The sequence below is a fragment of the Eptesicus fuscus genome, chromosome 8, assembly GCF_027574615.1.
Source record: "Eptesicus fuscus isolate TK198812 chromosome 8, DD_ASM_mEF_20220401, whole genome shotgun sequence".
NCBI classification, from domain to species: Eukaryota; Metazoa; Chordata; class Mammalia; order Chiroptera; family Vespertilionidae; genus Eptesicus; species Eptesicus fuscus.
In genome coordinates this window covers 50,514,801-50,525,388 of record NC_072480.1, presented here as the reverse complement: position 1 = coordinate 50,525,388, position 10,588 = coordinate 50,514,801, and the positions used below count along the sequence as shown (strand labels likewise).

Sequence of the window (10,588 nt, the reverse complement as noted above, 5' to 3'; positions counted from 1 at the left end):
ATACTAAAAAGAAGGAATGCTTACCATGGATGGAACTGGAGAGCATTATGCTAAGCAAAATAAGCCAGTCAGTGAAAGATAAATATCACATGATCTCACTCATTTGAGGAATGTAATGAACAACATAAACCGATGAATAAAAATAGATCCAGAGACAGAGAAGCATCAATCAGACTGTTAAACCTCAGAGGGAAGGTAGGGGAGGGTGGGGGTAAGGGGGAGAGATCAACCAAAGGACTTGTATGCATGCATATAAGCCTAACCAATGGACACAGACATCAGGGACATAAGGGCATGAGTGGGGGATGGAGGGGGACAATGGAGGGATAAGTTCACATATGTAATACCTTAATCAATAAAGAAAAAAAAGGATGTGTTCTTTTATATTCCACAAAATATATTGAAACATATTTTTACCAAGAGGTTTTGATTTGGCAATCAAATAAATGAATAATTTAGGTTTGAACTATGGCTTGAAACCCAACTAAATCAAAAAAGAAAGACTAAGAAAGAATTTAAAAAATTAATGTTTTTTACATGAACTTCTTATCAGAAAAAATGTTCAGAAATAACAGGTACTTCTTCCAGTAAGTCAATATTTTCTTTTTAAATATCAAATTCTATTTCTTTAACTTTTTTTCAATTCATGTCAGAGGAACCCTAAGGTCTTTATTTGTCAGCATGTAGAGACCCCTGCACTCACTTTAGCAGCAGCTCAGCTTCCCTCTTCCATGTGGACTAGGGTTGGTAGAGCCCGTTCCCTCTCAAATCCCTTGAAATTTCATCATTGCATGATGGGTAGTTCAAAAACGCATCTTTGAAAATTTGTGCAAGAATGTCATTGAGGTGACCTCTTAGGGTGAGCGCTGCTAGGGGAGGTTGTGCACCTGTAAGACTTTGTCAGGTCCTGCACACTGTTTTCCCAGAGGAGGGTCTCCCCACTGCTCCCTAGAAAATCTGCTGGCACCCCTGCTGCCTCATTTTGTCCTCAGGACCGATCCCCACTAGACAAGAAGCCTGTCAGTCTAATGGTGACAGTGCTCTCTCCCCAGGGTTCACAGTGTGTATCTCCCCTTTGGGGAGGTGGGGCATCTCTGAGATGGACTGGTGTGTGCACTGCCTCTAGGAGGATAGTGGTGATGCTTGCTCAGCCTCGTGAATGTACTTCATGATCAGGAATGGCACCATTTAAAACAGAACAATAACTTTATTATTTAAAAGGGATTATACAATGGAAAAATGAAGAACATAAACAGAAAAACTAAAATAATAAAAGCCAAACTCACCCAAACGCCCAAAGTAATGAAAAGATCAAAAAAGAAAGTACGCTATGGAGAACATAAAAACAAAATAAGAACAATAAAGAAAACGAAATATCAAGGAGTGGGGGGCAAACGAGTTTTCCCCTTGGGACAGGGTGAGGGCACTCAACAAGCGGCCCTTGAGTTGGCACCTCCACAGGCAGCTCCTCCTCTGAGGCAGGAACCGGCAAGGGTCCCGGGGAGGGTTCTTCTTCCAGCGCTGGTGGGGCCTCAGTTGTGTCTGGGGCCGGCCCTGGCTCCACAGCTGCAGCTGGAGAGGCTGCTGGAGGTGGCACAGGCTCTGGAGGTGCACACGCCTCCAGCTCTGCCTCCAGCTCCTCAGGGTGGACTTTGGGTGTTACAGGAGGAGCCACGTGTGCCCCCTGGGCTGGTGCTGGAGTGGTGAGAGGAGAGAAGGTCACCCACGTGCCAGAATTCCCTTGTGCCCCCCAAACACAGAACACAGCTAGAGCCCAGGACCCACCACAGGACGCCCTCCCGCCCAAAGTCCAGCAGGCGGGTGGTCTGAGCCAGTCTTTGCTCCTGGCCAGGCTCTGGGGGGCTCCCTGTGTGTCTGGCAACAATCCCTCCCCATAAGCTCACAGGGACCTCCCCACCCATCCCACCCCCAACGCCCCAGCTTCTCACCCTTGGGCTCTGCTTCCATGGGCTCCAGGAGGTCTTCTAGCCACGGGCCGAAGCACGGGAGCCCCGAGTTGAAAAGTAACCTCCGCGTGTTGGGACTGAACGGCATCCAGGTTGGAGGCTGGTGGGGCCTGTGTGGCTCGGGTGGAGGAGTCCTTCTCCCTGCACCCATGGGCCCAGGTTCCCCAGACCCCCAGGCGGCCACACGCACTTCAGGCCTGCGCTGGCCCTCAGTGGTGTGGCTCACCGGCCCCTCCCTGCTGGGCATGGGGCGGGGGTCTTCATGGACCAGCTGCGGCTCCTCCTTGACCAGCTGTGGCCGCTCCTTGGCCCGGGTTGGGCTCTGCAATGACAGTGATCTCAGCTGACTGGGCGGACTCAAGCCTGGCCCTGGTCACTGCTGCTTCTGCCCACTGGACCTTCTGCTCCCAGATCGGGTCCAGCCCTGTGTCTACACACACATCCACCCAGGGGAAATGAGACTCACCTCCAGGGCTCAGGATAGACCTCGGGTGGAGGGTGGCACCCACACTCCACATCCACCCCGCCAGCCTTGACCTGGGGTGTGAACATCACTGGTCCTGACCCCCAAACCCAGCCTGTTCCTGTTCTGGACAGACCCTCCCAAAGTGAATACCCCTCTACCCCCCACCCCCCAAACACACGGGGAGGGGACATGGGGCTGCTCAGGTGGGATCAGGGCGGTGGCCTGGCCCGAACAAACCCCCTGTGTTACCTCTGAGCGCCGCCGCCGGGAAAAGGGCCACAGGCGTCCTTTGCGCTGAGTCCAGGTCCGGATCCAGCGGCGGCCACGACTAAACACACTCTCCTCGCTGCCTCTCTGGAGGCATCGGCCTCGGGACACGGGGAGACAACACGAAAACATGGTGTCCTCTCCAAGGTCTCTATCCGAGTGAGAGGGAAGGGCAGTTATAGAATGTGGCTGCCTGGTTACCGGGGCTCCAGGTTCTGTTGGGCTCCATCCTCAGGGAGTGAGGTCACTGGCTGGGTCCCTTTGCCCAAGCACCTCCTCAAAATGCTTATAATTGTTGCTCTTCAAACTTATCTGTTTGATCGGGTCATTCTTTGTCTTTCATATTGAAATCATCACTTTTAAAGTGTTTAAACCAGCATTCACAAATATCTTGAGATAGAGCATATTCACCTTAAGCTTCCCAAAGTATAAGATAACTTCTTCTTCAAAAGAGAGTAATGAATTAAAACTTCCTGCAAATGCTCTTTTTTTTGTAATGAAATTCAACATTTTTAAGCTTAAAAATATCCATGATGTTATGACCTTCAGCAAATTTGACATATGAAGTTTTGATTCTTGCTGTCAATACAACAAAATAGCATACATATCATATCGCATATGTGTCAATATACGTGTAACTCCACCTATTGAAAATAATCCACATTATTTACTGGTACACTTAGTATATGTTACAATAAACTCTATTTCTAAATACTGCAAAACTTCAAACTTCCATTTTCATTTGAATTTAGGTATCTATTAGGGAGTGAGACTTTGAAATATTTCTGAGGTGATTAAGGACTTCACAAGGTCTGCATTTCACTGCACGGCATACATGTTTTGAAATATATTATAATATATTAAATGTTAAGAAATCACCATCTGTTTACAATGAATCCATATTAAACAGAGATAATGAGCAAAATAGAGACATAATTATGTCTTTAAACTTGTGAATTTAAATGGAAGACACTTTTGATTAGAATCACCCTCACTTCACCTTAAATAATTCAAGGTGGCCCTTGAATTATTTGTAAGCTATGCTGCTATTCATCTGGAGTCACTGAGGAAATTACAAGGTGGTCTAAAACTTTGTTAAAACCATCACTAGGGTTTTAGGGGTTAATTATCTTTCTTTTACCGTTGACTTGGAAGTCACCTGAGATTCTGAGACTTTAACTGGGCAGTAGCTCCTAAGTATAACCTTACAGGGCAAAGATAATGGAAACGTGACTCCAAATTATCTCTCATCCTAAGTACTAGTGTGCTTTGTGAGGAAGGAATGTCCTCATTAGTCGCTCAGTAGGTTAGAAATAGTTTGTCTGCCTATTAGTAAACAGACCAGTTTCCCTAACGGAAAACACTATTTCTGTTTGACACTTTCAAAATCCTGTCCTCCTTTCACTCCTTTAAAGAAGTTCTCACAACTCTTTAGATCTCTCTCTAAATCACCATGCTTGCTGAACTCTGTATTCTTGTTGGCCTTCAGCTGAGTGTGTCTCATTTTTGCAGCCAGAATTCCTGCTTCTATTCTTCCTCTTTTTCTCAATTCCCCTCCCACCCCCACCCCACCTTGCTTTAAAAAACTAATCATTCCATACCAATCTCAGCTGACCCTCTCAGTGAGCTCTCAAGTAGACACATATGAGGAATAACCCAGTTACCCATATTAAAGGGTTCTACAGCCAAGGGGTTGATCCATTGTCTCTGAAATGTATGTTCTTCTTTGGAAAAGAATAATTGAAACATATTTATGTGTATTATAGAAATGTACAAGGATCAGTTGTTTGATGCGTTAAAAGCTATGACAGCCCTAGCTAGTTTGGCTCAGTGGATAGAGCGTCAGCCTGCAGACTGAAGGATCCTTGGTTCGATTCTGGTCAAGGGCACATGCCCGGGTTGCAGGCTCGATCCCCAGTGGGGGCATGCAGGAAGCAACCAATCAATGATTCTCATCATTGATGTTTTTATCTCTCTCTCTCTCTCTCCCTCTTCCTTCTTCTCTGAAATCAATAAAAAAATATTTTTTTTAAAAAAGCCATGACAGACACTTCTGTGAGCTCTTCTCTATCTGGTGCAGACAACTTAATATTTATTTCTCTTTTTATCTTCTCTCTCTCCATTCCAATAAATGCTTTCATTAATTTAGGTTTGTTAAAACAGTTACAGATTCAAAATGCTTTTAGACTTTCTTCACTACTGACTCTTGTGAGTCAATACTTGGAAAGTTCAAGTTTCTGCAGCCTATAGAGAAAATTTTTGTTAATGGATATCTACCCAATGGATATCAGTGCTAGATTGACTTTTCACCTTTCTACAAAGGGTGTCTTGTACTGGCTTTATCATGTAACTTTCATTTTTTTAGGCAGTTTATTGTCACATATAGCTCCATGGAGAAATGGCTTATTTAAACATACTGCCACCTTTTTTTTATTGTTGAAAGTATTATAGATGTCCCCTTTGTTATTTTTTTCCCCTCCACACCCTCCACTCCGTCTTTTTAATTTATATTCTTTCTTTCCAGCATGTATATTTTGGACTTATTTATGTGTTCATTATTTCATGAGCTTACTTCCAGGTCACTCTTTGGTCTTTGCACAACATAGGTTTTAGGAAAAGTCTGAACTTTAAATTCATGACTAAATTTGCCAACACACCTCAAGTCTGATAATATAAGACTTATTTAGGGGGCTGACTAACTGAAACGGAAATTGGAAAATAGGAAAGTAGTCTCTGCTCTGATACATTCCCAAACTTCTTGTAGGACCAGCTCATATGTCCTTTACTTTCTGATCTTTTCTCCTCTGGGACTCTGCTTCGGAATCAGGGCAGTGGTGTAGCATTTGAAACAGCTTCTCACTTTCAGCTGTCTAAATCCTCACTTATACACATCAGTTCCATGTTCAAATGGATATTTGACTGCCCACTATGGGTGGGAAGCAGCTAGACAATTGGCCTTAACACTTCATTTAAAATATCTTATCTGTTTGACCAATGTTTAAAATATATTACACTATCTCACACTAGCAATTATAGATTATCTTAATTTAATAATTAAAAATGGAGTTCCTGCCTTAACCGGTTTGGGTCAGTGGATAGAGAGTTGGCCTGCGGACTCAAGGGTCCCAGGTTCGATTCTGGTCAAGGACATGTACCTTGGTTGCAGGCACATCCCCAGTAGGGAGTATGCAGGAGGCTGACTGATGTTTCTCTCTCATCGATGTTTCTAATTCTCTGTCCCTCTTGCTTCCTCTCTGTAAAAAATCAATAAAATATATATTTTTAAAATGGAGTTCCTGCCAACTGGTCCCCAGGAAAATGGGAGGCTCCATGTTCTGACATACAGATGGCGTAGTCTGAGGGAATGGTAGTGGAGGAGTATGTAGAAATAGCTTGATTTATCAAGGAATAAACCTATCACAAATTAATATTCCAAATATATCTTTCTACACCTACCTGCTTATTCAGTTTATAATCAGTACTTCTCTAACTCCCAAGTGCCACTGATTCTGCCCCGTACCCCCAGCAAGGTTCTGCTCTGAACAGCTGCTTACTTATAAAATCTTTAAGACATTCACTCTTTGCTAAATATTCTGGATGGTTTAATCTCCACCTCCCTCCACCCTCATATTGCCTTTCTCTTCGTCAACATATACATTGTTTTCTGTATTTGCGACCCAATATTTAGGATAAGATTTGAAGGACAAACATTCTTTCATTATAGGAATATTTTAGTATAGGCACTTAGAATTGCAGTAAGAATTTAGTATTTCTTTTATTTTTTTTCAGTCCCAATACATAGCTCTTATTTTCATAATACAAGTGTCCCAAAAAATTTTATGCATTACCAGTGATTACAGTTAATTTTTTAAATGCTATTCTGTTATGTCATTTTTTAATTTATTTTCTTCATTTTCTATTTTAATTTTCTTCTTTTATTTTTCTTACCCTTCTTTTAAGTATCCATTGGGTTTCTATTTCTCCTTTAACATTTGGTTTATGTTGAAGTATGATTCTTAATTTAAAAACACACAGAGAAGTTTTTGTTTATCTGTTTACTAGCTTTCCCGTTGCAGGAAAAATCCTGCAATAGGATTTCCTGCTGCACTCTACCCCGCCTCCATTCCTCCCTTGTCCCCCACCTCACCTTCTCCTCCAGCCCGCCCGCGTTTCCCTTCGCCCCCGGCCCCGCCTCTGCTCCGCCATTGTCGCCCGCCCCGCCTTCTCCTCCAGCCCGCCCACATTTCCCTTTGCTCCGCCATTGTCACCCGCCCCGCCTTCTCCTCCAGCCCACCTGCGTTTCCGTTCGCCCCCAGCCCTGACTTCGCTCCTCCCTTCTCCTCCCCTCCCCTCCTTTCGACGCTGTCTTGATATGCAAATTAGCCGCCATCTTTGTTGTGGTAATTTGCATATTTGTCCTGATTGGTTGGTGGGCGTGGCTTAGGTGTAGCGAAGGTGCGGTCAATTTGCATATTTGTCTATTATTAGATTAGATAATGCCAGACTTAATTGCATTATATTCAAAGACCACCCCCTTCACAATTTCAATTATTTTTGTTGTTGTTGTGGATATTTGCTTTACAACCAAATATTTTATAATTTTTTGTTATATGTTTGAAAACAGAATACACCATTCAATGCTTTGAACAGAGTTCTACACTTGTCTGTTAGCCTATATTTGTTAATTATGTTGTCTAAAGTTTCAGTATGTTTACTAACTTTTGCTCTGTTTTTCTTTTTAATTTCTAAAAGAATGCTTTAAAATCTCTCATTATAATTTTGTATTTGACTATTTTACCTCCATTTTTCTCATGGATTTTTGAAGTAGTATTTATAACTTAAAATACCAATTTACTTTTTCAAATTAAATCACAGATGCTATTAAATAATATATCTCTCACTAAGACCTGACCTTGTAAGGATTTCAATTTTATCACCTGTCACTCAACAGATATAGACAGACTTGTTTTACAATCTAGACTCATGATTTCTAGATTATTCCAGATTTTAATAAGGTCAGTTCTGTATTTAATATTTTGTGTAATGATAGATGTATGTGCATGCTTGTATACTATATATTTAGCCTATATCTCAGCCATCTATACAAACATATTGACACTAAAACAACTTAAATGATTATAATTGGCAACTAAAGAGTAGACAATAAAAAAGCTTGGCTTTGAAATTAGTTACATTTTTAAAACTTATTTTATTTATTTTTTAGAGAGAGAGGAAAGGAGAGGAAGAGAAATAGAAACATTGATGAGAGAGTAAGTCATTGATTGGCTGCCTCCTGCACTGCCCCCACTGGGGATCAAGCCCACAGCCCAGGCATGTGCCCTGACCAGGAATCTAACCGGCGACCTCTTGGTTCCTGGGTTGATGCTCAACCACTGAGCCACACCAGCCGGGCTAGTTATATTTGTGTTTTTTTTGTTTGTTTTTTTTAATAATATATACTGCTAATACAAAATGGGAGAAAATACAAAGTATTCTTAATATTTATTTATATAATGTATGAGGTATAATGCAGAAATCTATGTAAAAATCATGCATTTAAACATTGATCCCTTAAGGAATCTGTCATTATGAATACATATTAAATGAAATTTAACAATATTAATTGATTTCAAATGAAAGTTAGATATTTGACTAAACTAATATGCTTACTATGATGTTAAAATCTTAAGACTTCAAGCCCCAAATATAACTTGTAGTTCTAATTGCTAGAGAAAATACACAATTATACAAACCTTTCCATATAAGACATGCTAAGAAGTCTCCATGCAGACAATGATCACTCAAGCAAAGGACAAATAGTAGAGTTCAGACTAACAAGGAATGCTAATATATTACTCCTCCACTTCCCAGCAATTTGACCACATAATTTATTTACTTACTTATTTAACTTGAAGTGGTTTACTGAATCTGTCAGTACAAAAACGTTCATTGTACTCGAGACCATGTCAAGTAAAGCATCTTTAGATTGATCTTCGAAGAAGATAATTTGGGAGTCTTTGTGACCATGGAGTATAAGCATCATCTTGCTACTTCAAGAATTCTGAAGGCTAGATTTTAGCTGAGAAGACTCTTAGTAGCTATGCTCATGAAGAGCTTAGCAATAATATGTTGTTTTCCATGGGCCACGGTATTCAGTCCCTGGAAAGAACAAGGAAAGCCTACAGATTGGGGGATGTGATTCCACACAAGGGTTCCAGTTAGAACATCTTTGTAATTGTACAGAAACTAGATTTATATGGATCAGAACTAATATAACACCTTTTGGAATACATGAAGCAGTCAGAATTGATTCTGACCTATAAGCAGATGTATTTCCTAATAGATAAATAAAAAGAGAGGAACAATAAATATTAGTGGCACTGTGATGCCATTAATTGATAACTGGATTTGAGTTAAAACAGGTTTATAAGCAAGAAAAAATAATTTTATCTGTAAAATGTTAAATTTGAGATTCTTTTAAGATATAATAAACATACCAGAATAAGTAATATTTAAGTTGAAATTAATAAGATGAATATGTATTGATGAGAAAGGCTGATACTGGTGATACTAATTTAAGACATGAGGAAATTGGAAAATGTTTTAAGAAAAGGAAGCAATCTCTGTGGACCAGATATAACATGAAATATTTCTGTTTCTATGGCTGCATGACAAAATTACAGTAAAATTTAGTGTCATAAACGACCATTTATTATACTCACAGGTATTTGGGTCAGGGAAATCTGACTTATATATATGGCAGTTGATGCTGGCTATTGACTTTGGACCTCAGTTTCTCTCCATGTGGGACAGTCCATGTTTTCTCTCTATATGGATTATTTGGGCTTCCTCGCAGCATGGCAGCTGGGTTCTAGAAGTTCTATAGGTGATCAGAGAGAGAGAGAGAGAGAAATGAGAGAGAGAAATGAGCGAGATAAAAAGAGGTAGATGCTGTAAGAAATGTATTCTTTTCTGGCTAAGCTTTAGAAGAAATCTATGATCATTTCTTCTGTGCTGGTTAGAGGAGTTTCAGGCTCCCACCAACACTGTATCTTAATGAGGATGAATACCAGTCATATATTTAACAGTCATCTAAAGAAATGCAATATCCCATTGTCCACTAGGGATGGGATAACATATTTAGAATTGCTGGAACATGGTGTGGAAGAGGAAGGGAAATCAATCATTTATGAGATGTGCAGGCATTGATTTTAGTCTAAGTGTTATGGGAAGATATTGATACATTTTAGGTAGGAGAATAACTTTATCAGGTTATTATGTTACAAAGGTCTCTTTGGATGATTATTTTGTAAGAGAGCAACTTTAAATATGCAGATTATTGTAGCTGTTTATTTGAAAAATTTGTGGAAATTAATATGAAATCAGAATTTGGGAAAATAGATAAAACATTCTTTTAGCATTTTAAATGGGAAGGATGTGCGATTAAATGGATGTGAGGAGTTGGAGAAAAAGGAGTAAAAATGGCAAGCAGACTTCTTGCTTAACCAACTTGATGGAACTCAATACCATGAAAAGTGGCAGGAGAAAAGAAATATATTTAAAGGGAAAATTGTGAGTCAAGGATTTACATGTTGGATTTAGGTAGAAATATTGAGTAAAAATAAATATTTTGAATTAGAATACATTAGAAGAGTTAGAACTGAACTTATAGATTTAAGGAGTTTTTAATTGAAAAAAAAATAGCAATTAAAACCCTGGGGGAAAAAGAGATGGTTTTGTAAGAGTATATAGAAATGGAAAGGAAAAAAGTCTATGAAAGAGTCTTAGAACATATCAACATTTACAAGGCTGTTGATAGCTAACAGTGTTGGCATTGGCATTTACTATGTTCCAATCAATGTTCTAAGTACATAACACATATTTATCT

The 10,588-nt window shown here is 40.1% G+C and overlaps 1 protein-coding gene across 1 annotated transcript; it reads right to left on the bottom strand.

The window, feature by feature from the left end:
• Window positions 1-1,215: 1,215 nt before the first annotated feature.
• LOC129149965 (basic proline-rich protein-like) lies at window positions 1,216-2,832 on the bottom strand. The gene is made up of 3 exons (XM_054719929.1): window positions 2,683-2,832; window positions 1,950-2,289; window positions 1,216-1,695 (listed from the first exon to the last, which is right to left on the bottom strand). The coding sequence occupies exons 1-3, from the start codon at window positions 2,830-2,832 to the stop codon at window positions 1,283-1,285; spliced, it is 903 nt and encodes a 300-aa protein (XP_054575904.1). The 3' UTR covers window positions 1,216-1,282.
• Between the last annotated feature and the right edge of the window lie 7,756 nt (window positions 2,833-10,588).